This window comes from Panulirus ornatus, chromosome 24 (genome assembly GCF_036320965.1).
Source record: "Panulirus ornatus isolate Po-2019 chromosome 24, ASM3632096v1, whole genome shotgun sequence".
Classification (NCBI taxonomy): domain Eukaryota; kingdom Metazoa; phylum Arthropoda; class Malacostraca; order Decapoda; family Palinuridae; genus Panulirus; species Panulirus ornatus.
In genome coordinates, this window is record NC_092247.1 from 8,493,105 (window position 1) to 8,508,570 (window position 15,466).

Consider the following 15,466-nt stretch of genomic DNA (forward strand, 5'->3'; position numbering starts at 1 on the left):
AATACAGGTAACTGAAGTTCGTGCTTTTGGAAATAGTAATGAACTATATTGGAATTTTATTACAAATTCCTAAGTATGCTGTGCAATTGCCCTTTTTCGATTTTTCTCTGAGAAAATAAATAATGCTGTAGTTACCCTGTTTATGGAATAGTTTTCTTTGATTTCTGCCTATATAACCCATCTTCTATGACTGAATCACAGCAATACTTTGATTATCCCTCAATTGGTTAAGTTTTCTCTGATTTTTCCAATTTTCTTTGACACAATTATATCATAGATACCCCTTTTACAGCTACGTTTTCTTTGATTCATGTACAATATCCATTTTCTATAACGTAGAATCAATGATGTCATAGACACCCCTTTAACAGCTACATTTTCATGTAAATTTCCCGTTTTCTATGATATCGAATCAATAATATAAAAGATATCCCTTTTAAAGCTACGTTTTCTTTGATTTATTTACGTTTGTCCGTTTTTTATGACGTATTAGTAATACCAGAGTTATCCCTTCTGTAGCTACGTTTTCTATGATATCTTTACACAGTCCATTTTTTATGACAAAAAATTCTTTAGTTACCCCTACAGCAGCAACATTTTCTGTAATTGATATAAACCCATTTTTTGTAAAAAATGAAGGGAGACTATTTTGATTTTTCACAGCTTGCACATCAGCTACATTTTCAAGTAAATTTCCCATTTTTTATGATGGATCAATAATATCAAAGATACCCCCTTTAAAGCTACGTTTTCTTTGATTTATGTTTGTCCATTTTCTATGACATGTTAGTAATACCATAGTTATCTCTTCAGTAGCTACGTTTTCTATGATTTACAATCCATTTTCTATGATAACCCAAAAATATTTTAGTTACCCTTATAGCAGCAACATTTTCTGTAATTGATATACACCCATTTTTTATAGATAATGAAGGGAGACTATTTTGATTTTTCCCAACAAGTTGCATAGCAGAGATTATTTTCATGATTCTCTCTACTGTACTTGAGTTCTGTATGGTGAAGGGGATGGTATATTTCTATTGAATAAAAGAACATTTTCCTTTAAAACTTTTAATTAAAGCATCTTTATGTGTGGAAGATGACAGAGATGTAATCTGATTCATAAGGTCTTCCTCTTTCTTGTAGCTAGTAGTTTATGGGGAGCCAACAACCAGGGAAATATATCACCAGTTCTACCTGCCTGGGTATTAGGAGGGTTAGTGACAGCTTCTTAGTCAGCCAGTGCTTCAGTGGTTGCCAATTGCACTTTTCTGACCCAAGTAACTACTTTTTCTTTCTGCCTCACTCACACGTGGACTACTGGCATTCTGTCCACAAACATACAATCTCTCCTTGTCATATGAAACATTTATCAACATCCAACTCACACAGCTTATTCTTCATAACCCAAGATTTTCCCGTGTGGTTAACACTTTGCACTACCCCTGCCTTTTGGCAAAACGAAGCTGTAGAATTACCATACAAGGAATCCTGGGATTGTATAATAACAGACTAATGATAATAATAATAATAATAATAATAATAATAATAATAATAATAATATGATTACTTTTCAGATTTACTCTTCTCTGGATAAGGCAATGAAAATGTCTCAAGCAGCACAGTTAAAGACCTTACAAACTTTACATGATAAACAGGTTGATGATATTAAGCGGAGAACAGAGGAACAACACAGAGAAAAGAGAAAAGGTCTCGGCAAAACAACTGGTGATAAAGAAGAACTAAGCAGGTTTGTCATTCTGTTTTAGAAGAATATCACATTACATACCTGATCACTGTTTCCCACATTAGCACTTGGAAACAGACAAAGACAGATGCATCCACTCACATACACACACACACACATTATATATATATATATATATATATATATATATATATATATATATATATATATATATATTATTTATTTATTTTATTATACTATGTCGCTGTCTCCCGCATTAGCGAGGTAGCACAAGGAGACAGACAAAAGAATGGCCTAACCCACCCACATACACATGTATATACATACACATCCACACAGGCACATATACATACTTATGCATTTCCAACAAAGGCTACTTTCATTCACACTCAGTCTCTAGCTGTCATGTATAATGCACCGAAACCACATCTTCCTTTCCACATCCAGGCCCCACAAAACTTTCCATGGTTTACCCCAGACGCTTTACATGCCTTGGTTCAATCCATTGACAGCACATCGACCCCGATATACCACATCGTTCCAATTCAACTCTATTCCTTGCACACCTTTCACCCTCCTGCATGTTCAGGCCCCGATCACACAAAATCTTTTTCACTCCATCTTTCCACCTCCAATTTGGTCTCCCACTTCTCCTCGTTCCCTCCACCTCCGACACATATATCCTCTTGGTCAATCTTTCCTCACTCATTCTCTCCATGTGTCCAAACCATTTCAAAACACCCTCTTCTGCTCTCTCAACCACGCTCTTTTTATTTCCACACATCTCTCTTACCCTTATGTTACTTACTCGATCAAACCACCTCACACCACACATTGTCCTCAAACATCTCATTTCCAGCACATCCATCCTCCTGCGCACAACTCTATCCATAGCCCACGCCTCGCAACCATACAACATTGTTGGAACCACTATTCCTTCAAACATACCCTTTTTGCTTTCCGAGATAATGTTCTCGACTTCCACACATTCTTCAAGGCTCCCAGAATTTTCGCCCCCTCCCCCACCCTATGATCCACTTCCGCTTCCATCCGCTGCCAGATCCACTCCCAGATATTTAAAACACTTTACTTCCTCCAGTTTTTCTCCATTCAAACTTACCTCCCAATTGACTTGACCCTCAACCCTACTGTACCTAATAACCTTGCTCTTTTTCACATTTACTCTTAACTTTCTTCTTTCACACACTTTACCAAAGTCAGTCACCAGCTTCTGCAGTTTCTCACATGAATCAGCCATCAGCGCTGTATAATCAGCAAACAACAACTTACTCATATATTTTTTTTTTTTGCTTTGTCGCTGTCTCCCGCGTTTGCGAGGTAGCGCAAGGAAACAGACGAAAGAAATGGCCCAACCCACCCCCATACACTTGTATATACATACGTCCACACACGCAAATATTCATACCTACACAGCTTTCCATGGTTTACCCCAGACGCTTCACATGCCCTGATTCAATCCACTGACAGCACGTCAACCCCGGTATACCACATCGATCCAGTTCACTCTATTCCTTGCCCTCCTTTCACCCTCCTGCATGTTCAGGCCTTGATCACACAAAATCTTTTTCACTCCATCTTTCAACCTCCAATTTGGTCTCCCACTTCTCCTCGTTCCCTCCACCTCCGACACATATATCCTCTTGGTCAATCTTTCCTCACTCATTCTCTCCATGTACCCAAACCATTTCAAAACACCCTCTTCTGCTCTCTCAACCACGCTCTTTTTATTTCCACACATCTCTCTTACCCTTACGTTACTTACTCGATCAAACCAACTCACACCACACATTGTCCTCAAACATCTCATTTCCAGCACATCCATCCTCCTGCGCACAACTCTATCCATAGCCCACGCTTCGCAACCATACAACATTGTTGGAACCAGTATTCCTTCAAACATACCCATTTTTGCTTTCCGAGATAATGTTCTCGACTTCCACACATTCTTCAAGGCTCCCAGGATTTTCGCCCCCTCCCCCACCCTATGATCCACTTCCACTTCCATGGTTCCATCTGCTGCCAGATCCACTCCCAGATATCTAAAACACTTTACTTCCTCTAGTTTTTCTCCATTCAAACTTACCTCCCAATTGACTTGACCCTCAACCCTACTGTACCTAATAACCTTGCTCTTATTCACATTTACTCTTAACTTTCTTCTTTCACATATATATATATATATATATGTTGTTGTTCGCTGATGATACAGCGCTGGTGGCGGATTCATGGGAGAAACTGCAGAAGCTGGTGACGGAGTTTGGTAAAGTGTGTGGAAGAAGAAAGTTAAGAGTAAATGTGAATAAGAGCAAGGTTATTAGGTACAGTAGGGTTGAGGGTCAAGTCAATTGGGAGGTGAGTTTGAATGGAGAAAAACTGGAGGAAGTGAAGTGTTTTAGATATCTGGGAGTGGATCTGTCAGCGGATGGAACCATGGAAGCGGAAGTGGATCATAGGGTGGGGGAGGGGGCGAAAATTTTGGGAGCCTTGAAAAATGTGTGGAAGTCGAGAACATTATCTCGGAAAGCAAAAATGGGTATGTTTGAAGGAATAGTGGTTCCAACAATGTTGTATGGTTGCGAGGCGTGGGCTATGGATAGAGTTGTGCGCAGGAGGATGGATGTGCTGGAAATGAGATGTTTGAGGACAATGTGTGGTGTGAGGTGGTTTGATCGAGTAAGTAACGTAAGGGTAAGAGAGATGTGTGGAAATAAAAAGAGCGTGGTTGAGAGAGCAGAAGAGGGTGTTTTGAAATGGTTTGGGCACATGGAGAGAATGAGTGAGGAAAGATTGACCAAGAGGATATATGTGTCGGAGGTGGAGGGAACGAGGAGAAGAGGGAGACCAAATTGGAGGTGGAAAGATGGAGTGAAAAGGATTTTGTGTGATCGGGGCCTGAACATGCAGGAGGGTGAAAGGAGGGCAAGGAATAGAGTGAATTGGAGCGATGTGGTATACAGGGGTTGACGTGCTGTCGGTGGATTGAATCAAGGCATGTGAAGCGTCCGGGGTAAACCATGGAAAGCTGTGTAGGTATGTATATTTGCGTGTGTGGACGTGTGTATGTACATGTGTATGGGGGGGGGGGTTGGGCCATTTCTTTCGTCTGTTTCCTTGCGCTACCTCGCAACCGCGGGAGACAGCGACGAGGTATAAAAAAAAAAAAAAAAAAAAAATATATATATATATATATATATATGGTGTGAGGTGGTTTGATCGAGTAAGTAATGTAAGGGTAAGAGAGATGTGTGGTAATAAAAAGAGTGTGGTTGAGAGAGCAGAAGAGGGTGTATTGAAATGGTTTGGTCACATGGAGAGAATGAGTGAGGAAAGATTGACAAAGAGGAAAACAGACAGAAAAGGCCACATTTGTTCACTTTCAGTCTCTAGCTGTCATGTGTAATGCACTGAAACCACAGCTCCCTATCCACATCCAGGCCCCACAGACCTTTCCATGGTTTACTCCCGATGTTTCATATGCCCTGATTCAGTCCATTGACAGCATGTCGACCCCAGTATACCTCATTGTTCTAATTCACTCTATTCCTTGCACGCCTCTCACCCTCCTGTATGTTCAGGCCCCAATCACTCAAAATCTTTTTCACTCAACCCTTCCACCTGCAAGTTGGTCTCCCACTTCTTGTTCCCTCCACCTCTGATGCATATATCCTCTTTGTCAACTTTTCCTCACCCATTCTCTCCATATGGCCATACTATTTCAAGACACCCTATTCTGCTCTCTCAACCACATTCTTTTTATTACCACATATATCTCTTACCCTTTCATCACTTACTCGATCAAACCACCTCACACAACATATTGTCCTCAAACATTTCATTTCCAACACATTCACCCTCCTCTGCACAAACCTATCTATAGCCCATGCCTTGTAAGTATATAATACTGTTGAGACTGCTATTCCTTCAAACATAACCATTTTTGCTGTCCCAGATACTGTTCTCTCTTTCTACACAGTGCTTCCAGAACCTTCACCCCTTACCCCACTTTGTGATTCACTTCCGCTTTCATGATTCCATGTGCTGCTATGCCCACTCCCAGATATCTAAAACACTTCACTTTCCTCCACTTTTTCCTCCATTCAAAACCTTATATAACCTTGCTTTTATTTACATTCACTCTTAACTTTCTCCTTTCACACACACTTCAAAACTCAGTCACCAACATCAGCAGTTTCTCACTGTTTCATCAGCAGAAAACAACTGACTCACTTCTCAGGCCCTCTCATCTCCCGCAGATGGCATACTGCCCCTCTCTCCAAGACTCTTGTATTTACTTCCCTTACCACCCCATTCATAAACAAATGGAATGACCATGGCGACCTCGCACACTCCTACTGCATACTAACCTTCACTTGGAACCATTTACTCTCCTTTCACCTATTCGTACACACGCCTTACACCTTTGATGAAAACCTCTCACTGCTTCTAGCAACTTACCTCCCACACCATATATTCTTAAGACCCTCCAAAGAGCATCTCTGTCAACCCTGTCATATGCCCTCTCTAGATCCTTAAATGCCACATACGAATTCATTTGTTTTTTCTGAGTATTTCTCACACATTCTTTAGGTGTTAAAAAAATGAAAAACATTATTCTATTGATGGTATAGCTCTGTGAGCATCCATTTAGTTGCCTTTCCCTTCCTTTCCCACTTTCTGTTTTATAAAACCATTTCTTGATACTGGGTAGTAACAGACTTTAGACAAAAGCCAGCATTCAGTGAATGAATGCTATTGGCACTGTACACCATGCCACAGCACATCACTTCAGCATTGTGATGCCATGAGCCTGGTTAGATCACTTTATGTACAGTCATTTAGCCATTGTGAATAGTCATCTACTAGCCTCCTACATTGTATGGTAGTTGACTGGGGTGAATTTTTCTGGATTCATGCTGTTCCTAGGGGTAAAGCATGCAAGCAAGATGCCATCTCAGCTGCCCATAGGGCTCTGCATTTGGTAGAGATATGTTTATTCATTCTTCTAAGCTACACTTATGTAAATTTAGAAAATGAGATTAATGATGTATTATGCACATTAAAACCTACCTATTGAATTTTACAGGAAAAAGCGTGAGATCAGTAAACAGATAGTTGCTGAAGGTATTCAGGAAAGACAAAGACTAACAGATATTCATGACAAGAAGAAAGCAGAATTGGAAAAACAGCATGAAGAAATTCGAAATCAGTTTGAAGAGGAGAAACAAAGGGTAAGATTTTGTAATAGCTGTTGAGGATCTGTATTATATCATCTCACTCCAATCTCGCCATGCACAGGAGCTACATCCAATTCACTTTATTTTCATCAGAATTAAGTAAAAATTGTTTGAAGATGGTTACCAAACTTAAAATGCTAGATTGATTGACTTGTTTGATTGAGTTCCCCATTTGATGATAAATAGCAGAAAGAAATATAATCAATCAATAATGAGATGACAGATTTAATGTGATATCTTCAAATGAAATTAGATATAACTTTTGGTAAACAAATGATAAATGTTGTTACTTCAGTCTTCAAGCATTCTCCTCAAGATTTATTGCATTATATTATGATTATATCAGAGTTGAGGGCAAAAGATGAGAAAATGTGTGTGAGCAAGGGATAGATTAAATGAACAGAAAAGGAGGCTGGTGAAAATGATAGGAGAGTGGAGATGGGAATGATAACGTGATGGGCATTTGTTGTTTTCAAGATATGTAAATTGAAGGAAGAAGGGGATGTGAGTGGCATGAAAGTGAAAAGAAGAGGAAAGAAGTGTCTATTTTGGGTAGGATGAAGTGGTAAAGAAGGCAGTAAAGAATAAGAGTAAAGTAAAAATGAAATTTCTGCAGACTTTGCAAGGGAAGTTAGGGACAGGATGAAATATGCTTATAGATAGTGTTTTAAAAGAACAAAGTGAATGTAAGGGAATGTAGATAAATAATGATAAAAAATTTTGATTCTGGCAACCTACTACCACACATATCAATCATGCAAAAAAAATCAAAACCAAAGTACCAAAGTACCAAAACCAAAGTACATTCAAGCATGAACAAAAAGGTATTGATATCACATATTATGTGACCTTATGATGTAGTTGCAAGGACTCCACCTACTTGGGCTGTACTGCATGGAAAAGGTTACCTTCATTGAGGATGTATCATCACCAGTTGATGAAAGGGAGTAGTTTCGATGAATAACTTGCAACCCAAAAGGAAGTCATCATTTCTCAGCCACTGGAAGTCGCACAGCCTTAAAGCTGTAGGAGTCACATCAGTTAAATAGGTCCTGGGATACATAATGATAATAATATTAATAATAATAACAATATTTATTTATATTTACTTACTTGCTTTGTCGCTGTCTCCAGCGTTAGTGAGGTAGTGCAAGGAAACAGACGAAAGAATGGCCCAACCCACCCACATACACGTATATACATATACGTCCACACGCAAATATACATACCTATACATCTCAACGTATACATATATATATATATATATATATATATATATATATATATATATATATATATATATATATATACACACACACAGACATATACATATATACACATGTACATCATTCATACTGAAATGCATAGGTATGTATATGTGTGTGTGCGGGCGTTTATGTATATATAGATGTGTATGTGGGTGGGTTGGGCCATTTCCTCATCTGTATCCTTGTGCTACATCACTAATGCAGGAGACAGCAGTTAAGTATAATACAATATTATTATTATTATTACACTTTGTCGCTGTCTCCCGTGTTAGTGAGGTAGCACAAGGAGACAGACAAAAGAATGGCCCAACCCACCCACATACACATGTATATACATAAACGTCCACACACGCACATATACATACCTATAAATCTCAACGTATACATATACATACACACACAGACATATACATATATGTACATGTACATAATTCATACTGTCTGCCATTATTCATTCCCATCGCCACCCCACCACACATGAAATGACAACCCCCTCCCCCCGCAGGTGTGCGAGGTAGTGCTAGGAATAGACAACAAAGGCCACATTCGTTCACACTCAGTCTCTAGCTGTCATGTATAATGCACCGAAACCACAGCTTCCTTTCCACATCCACATCCAGGCCCCACAGAACTTTCCATGGTTTACCCCAGACGCTTCACATGCCCTGATTCAATCCACTGACAGCACGTCGACCCTGGTATACCACATCGATCCAATTCACTCTATTCCTTGCCCACCTTTCACCCTCCTGCATGTTCAGGCCCCGATCACTCAAAATCTTTTTCACTCCATCTTTCCACCTCCAATTTGGTCTCCCACTTCTCCTCGTTCCCTCCACCTCCAACACATATATCCTCTTGGTCAATCTTTCCTCACTCATTCTCTCCATGTGCCCAAACCATTTCGAAACACCCTCTTCTGCTCTCTCAACCACGCTCTTTTTATTTCCACACATCTCTCTTACCCTTACATTACTTACTCGATCAAACCACCTCACACCACATATTGTCCTCAGACATCTCATTTCCAGCACATCCACCCTCCTGCACACAACTCTATCCATAGCCCACGCCTCGCAACCATACAACATTGTTGGAACCACTATTCCTTCAAACATAGCCATTTTTGTTTTCCCGAGATAATGTTCTCGACTTCCACACATTCTTCAAGGCTCCCAGGATTTTCGCCCCCTCCCCCACCCTATGATTCACTTCCGCTTCCATGGTTCCATCCACTGCCAGATCCACTCCCTGATATCTAAAACACTTTACTTCCTCCAGTTTTTCTCCATTCAAACTTACCTCCCAAATGACTTGACCCTCAACCCTACTGTACCTAATAACCTTGCTCTTATTCACATTTACTCTTAACTTTCTTCTTTCACACACTTTACCAAACTCAGTCACCATCTTCTGCAGTTTCTCACATGAATCAGCCACCAGCGCTGTATCATCAGCGAACAACAACTGACTCACTTCCCAAGCTCTCTCATCCCCAACAGACTGCATACTTGCCCCTCTTTCCAAAACTTTTGCATTCACCTCCCTAACAACCCCATCCATAAACAAATTAAACAACCATGGAGACATCACACACCCCTGCCGCAAACCTACATTGACTGAGAACCAGTCACTTTCCTCTCTTCCTACACGTACACATGCCTTACATCCTCGATAAAAACTTTTTACTGCTTCTAACAACTTGCCACCCACACTATATATTCTTAGTACCTTCCACAGAGCATCTCTATCAACTCTTATCATATGCCTTCTCCAGATCCATAAATGCTACATACAAATCCATTTGCTTTTCTAAGTATTTCTCACATACATTCTTCAAAGCAAACACCTGATCCACACATCCTCTACCACTTCTGAAACCACACTGCTCTTCCCCAATCTGATGCTCTGTACATGCCTTCACCCTCTCAATCAATACCCTCCCATATAATTTACCAGGAATACTCAACAAACTTATACCTCTGTAATTTGAGCACTCACTCTTATCCCCTTTGCCTTTGTACAATGGCACTATGCAAGCATTCCGCCAATCCTCAGGCACCTCACCATGAATCATACATACATTAAATACTGATAATAATAATAATGATTATTTATTTTTTGATTTTGCTTTGTTGCTGTCTCCCGCGTTTGCGAGGTAGCGCAAGGAAACAGACGAAAGAAATGGCCCAACCCACCCCCATACACAATGTATATACATACACGTCCACACACGCAAATATACATACCTATACATCTCAATGTACACATATATATACACACACAGACACATACATGTATACACATGCACACAATTCACACTGTCTGCCTTTATTCATTCCCATCGCCACCTCGCCACACATGGAATACCATCCCCCTCCCCCCTCATGTGTGCGAGGTAGCACTAGGAAAAGACAACAAAGGCCCCATTCGTTCACACTCAGTCTCTAGCTGTCATGCAATAATGCCCGAAAACCACAGCTCCCTTTCCACATCCAGGCCCCACACAACTTTCCATGGTTTACCCCAGACGCTTCACATGCCCTGATTCAATCCACTGACAGCATGTCAACCCCGGTATACCACATCGATCCAATTCACTCTATTCCTTGCCCGCCTTTCACTCTCCTGCATGTTCAAGCCCCAATCACACAAAATCTTTTTCACTCCATCTTTCCACCTCCAATTTGGTCTCCCACTTCTCCTCGTTCCCTCCACCTCCAACACATATATCTTCTTGGTCAATCTTTCCTAACTCATTCTCTCCATGTGCCCAAACCATTTCAAAACACCCTCTTCTGCTCTCTCAATCACGCTCTTTTTATTTCCACACATCTCTCTTACCCTTACATTACTTACTCGATCAAACCACCTCACACCACACATTGTCCTCAAACATCTCATTTCCAGCACATCCACCCTCCTGCGCACAACTCTATCCATAGCCCACGCCTCGCAACCATAAAACATTGTTGGAACCACTATTCCTTCAAACATAGCCATTTTTGCTTTCGGAGATAATGTTCTCAACTTCCACACATTCTTCAAGGCTCCCAGGATTTTCGCCCCCTCCCCCACCCTATGATTCACTTCCGCTTCCATGGTTCCATCCGCTGCCAGATCCACTCCCAGATATCTAAAACACTTTACTTCCTCCAATTTTTCTCCATTCAAACTTACCTCCCAATTGACTTGACCCTCAACCCTACTGTACCTAATAACCTTGCTCTTATTCACATTTACTCCTAACTTTCTTCTTTCACAAACTTTACCAAACTCAGTCACCAGCCTCTGCAGTTTCTCACATGAATCAGCCACCAGCGCTGTGTCATCAGCGAACAACAACTGACTCACTTCCCAAGCTCTCTCATCCCCAACAGACTTCATACTTGCCCCTCTTTCCAAAACTCTTGCATTCACCTCCCTAACAACCCCATCCATAAACAAATTAAACAACCATGGAGACATCACACACCCCTGCCGCAAACCTACATTCACTGAGAACCAATCACTTTCCTCTCTTCCTACACGTACACATGCCTTACATCCTCGATAAAAACTTTTCACTGCTTCTAACAACTTGCCTCCCACACCATATATTCTTAATACCTTCCACAGAGCATCTCTATCAGCTCTATCATATGCCTTCTCCAGATCCATAAATGCTACATACAAATCCATTTGCTTTTCTAAGTATTTCTCACATACATTCTTCAAAGCAAACACCTGATCCACACATCCTCTACCACTTCTGAAACCACACTGCTCTTCCCCAATCTGATGATCTGTACATGCCTTCACCCTCTCAATCAATACCCTACCATATAATTTACCAGGAATACTCAACAAACTTATACCTCTGTAATTTGAGCACTCACTCTTATCCCCTTTGCCTTTGTACAATGGCACTATGCACGCATTCCGCCAATCCTCAGGCACCTCACCATGAGTCATACATACATTAAATAACCTTACCAACCAGTCAACAATACAGTCACCCCCTTCTAATAATAATGATAATTATAATAATAATAATAATAATTATAATCATAATAATAATAATAATAATAATAATAATAATGATTGTAATGATAATGATATTAACATATCATTAGTATTCGCTGATATCTGTCCAGTAAAGAATGCTGTAATACAAAGCTTTGATCAGATATTTTCTGTCCTGACCCAGTAATTTTACATTATCTTAGTAAATTTCAGTGTGCACTATCTGTCACGTTTTTGTAGTATAATGAAGACAGTGATATTAGACAATACTGTATGTCTTTCAGGAAAGAAATGTGATTGAGGCAGAATATGATGGAAAACTTGCAGAGCTTGAAGAATCCCCGTCTTCGTAGACCCCTGTTTAAGGTAAATGAATACCACGTGTTATGTCTGTAAACTTGTAGTAAATGAACTGGACATCATTTTCCATTGTAAAGGAGTTCAACCATGATGAGAGAATTAATATTTATAATCACTTGTTTGTAATTATCTATTTGCACAATTTGAAAAGAAAGTTTTACAATCATGGGGCCCCATACCTTACACCTTTGTTATTTTATAGCTTCTTAGATTATTTATCCACTGCATTCATAAACTCACTGTATATTCCATTCTTCCATTATTCCATGCTATTACTAAAATCATACTTTTTCACTTCTCTTTTAATTCATTTCTCACTCTGTCCTCCCTTTTGAATATCTTTCTTAACTTACTTCAAAGAATTGTTTTATGTTGTTGCTGTCAGTTTCATTAAAAAACTTGAAAGTTATAACTTTTCTCTTCTACCTTTTGGGAAAATATGTGGCCCCTGGCCTCTCCCCTTACCTCAGCTCTCTTATTTCAGGTTCATCTTTATTGTCATCTGTTGTATCATGTCTATCAGATCAATATTTTTCTTCAAATATGGTATCCTAACTTCATATGCATATTTTTAATTCATGGCTTATGTGTACTGTAGATATTTTTCTGAAAATGCTTCGTTCTTTTGCTAAAAAGGTGATACTGATAATAACCAAGAAAATAATTTGACTCTTTGACAATTCTTCTAATACTGTGTTCTGGCAATAGGGTAGATACAATGTCTACATCCATACACCCAAGTCCTTTTCATACACAGATACATGTGGTTCGTTTCCTGCTAGATTACTCTCATGAAAAGGCCTTTCTTTTTGTCCCATATTCCTGACTTATCAGATCTGGTATCATTGAATTTCATTATTCATGTACCTAACAAATTTTGAAGCTTACCTAAATCTCTATGGAGATTGATGCAGTTCTTGCCATTCCTTGTTTTTCTTATGACTTTATTAATCCAAAGATATTCATTTATTGTGTCAGTCCTCCTGGCAAGTCATGTACATTAATCAGAATTTACATTTATCAGGCCCCATATCTTTGCCCCACAGAACACCATTGAATATTCTGACTCTTCTGAAAATAAATCTTGTTTTATAAAACGGGAGGCCAATATTACACATATGAGAATTATATTACAAAAATTAGCTGTATAAACACCAACAGACTATGGTTATTCAAGAGAATGATAATCTATTAGGTAGAGAAGGCACACTTACTCATGTACAGCTTAGCCCTGACCAGAGCAAAACCTACCTAACCAAACTGATGACACCGGTAGACTGAGTACATTGGAGTTGTGACATCATGACATTATAGGTGGAAAGGGAGAATAATGACTTATTGAACTATTATAGTACTGTTCTTGAATGGAATTTTCATGCAACTTACCAGGTCACATTATAGTTATGTTTTTTGTGTGGATACAATATGAACGTGACAATATTAATCATGCATTCACCTACCTCACTGATTGCATTAGGTGACTTTCGTAGAACTGCATGATGGAGGGTAGGTGAGAGGGTTTGGCCCAAAAAGACTATAAGAATTATGCAGTATGAGAACTAGGACCTCCTAAATACAGGACGAAGCACGGTGGAAGGTCTACCAGTGCATCACATAAACATGTCTGTAATAATAATCAGATTATAATTACATTAGAAAAATATTGAAATGCTGATGTGATTAAAGAATTATCATCAGGAAGCTTCAGGTTAGAGAAACAACATCAATAGGTTGTCTTGTCAATCTGGGAATGCATAAAATGGATAATGGTCCCCACATCCATGTGCAAGCATTTAGGGGCTATGTTGCATTATCAGCATGGCATATACGTATCCTTAATGCTTTGAAGAAAATAAAAAATGAACCCTCACATACAGAAAAAAGTTAAAATTATAGTACTCTCTCCTTTAACAATGATGACTGGAAATCACAACATTTTCTTGCAGGATGCTTTCCAAAAATTATAAATTCACTATGATATACAGAATAGTATTTGTCATTCCTAATTACTGCTTTTGATTTACATTTCTGTTTTGAGCCTATTTTTACGGAATAAGTTTTATATCACTAATCATATAAAGATTAGGAACTCATTATACAAAATATTTTGTAAATTATATAGCTTACCTGTTCCTCGCGTGTCGTGGAGGGCGACTGGAGGGGACGGGAGCGGGGGGCCGGAAATCCTCCCCTCCTTGTATTAACTTTCTAAAATGGGAAACAGAAGAATGTAAGGCATGTGTACGTGTAGGAAGAGAGGAAAGTGATTGGTTCTCAGTGAATGTAGGTTTGCGGCAGGGGTGTGTGATGTCTCCATGGTTGTTTAATTTGTTTATGGATGGGGTTGTTAGGGAGGTAAATGCAAGAGTCTTGGAAAGAGGGGCAAGTATGAAGTCTGTTGGGGATGAGAGAGCTTGGGAAGTGAGTCAGTTGTTGTTCGCTGATGATACAGCGCTGGTGGCGGATTCATGTGAGAAACTGCAGAAGCTGGTGACGGAGTTTGGTAAAGTGTGTGGAAGAAGAAAGTTAAGAGTAAATGTGAATAAGAGCAAGGTTATTAGGTACAGTAGGGTTGAGGGTCAAGTCAATTGGGAGGTGAGTTTGAATGGTGAAAAACTGGAGGAAGTGAAGTGTTTTAGATATCTGGGAGTGGATCTGTCAGCGGATGGAACCATGGAAGCGGAAGTGGATCATAGGGTGGGGGAGGGGGCGAAAATTTTGGGAGCCTTGAAAAATGTGTGGAAGTCGAGAACATTATCCCGGAAAGCAAAAATGGGTATGTTTGAAGGAATAGTTGTTCCAACAATGTTGTATGGTTGCGAGGCGTGGGCTATGGATAGAGTTGTGCGCAGGAGGATGGATGTGCTGGA

General features: G+C 39.6%; 1 protein-coding gene and 1 long non-coding RNA gene across 3 annotated transcripts in view; one reads left to right on the forward strand and one right to left on the reverse strand.

The window, feature by feature from the left end:
• Plc21C (Phospholipase C at 21C) overlaps positions 1-15,466 on the forward strand; it is a 484,769-nt gene that overhangs the window by 449,476 nt on the left and 19,827 nt on the right. Inside the window, exons 26-28 of the mRNA XM_071677149.1 lie at positions 1,578-1,750; positions 6,813-6,957; positions 12,521-12,602. Of these exons, the coding sequence (XP_071533250.1) occupies positions 1,578-1,750; positions 6,813-6,957; positions 12,521-12,589 (387 nt within the window). The 3' untranslated portion in view covers positions 12,590-12,602. The remainder of the gene's footprint in view (positions 1-1,577; positions 1,751-6,812; positions 6,958-12,520; positions 12,603-15,466) is intronic.
• The window catches only part of LOC139757085 (uncharacterized), a 50,263-nt gene continuing 35,669 nt past the window's right edge, over positions 873-15,466 (reverse strand). Inside the window, exons 3-6 of one of the 2 annotated variants that reach the window (XR_011714496.1) lie at positions 14,724-14,804; positions 14,057-14,220; positions 7,872-7,986; positions 873-1,201 (exon numbers count right to left, since the gene is read on the reverse strand). This is a non-coding gene — a long non-coding RNA (uncharacterized lncRNA). The remainder of the gene's footprint in view (positions 1,202-7,871; positions 7,987-14,056; positions 14,221-14,723; positions 14,805-15,466) is intronic. The other variant, XR_011714495.1, reaches the window with a different exon arrangement.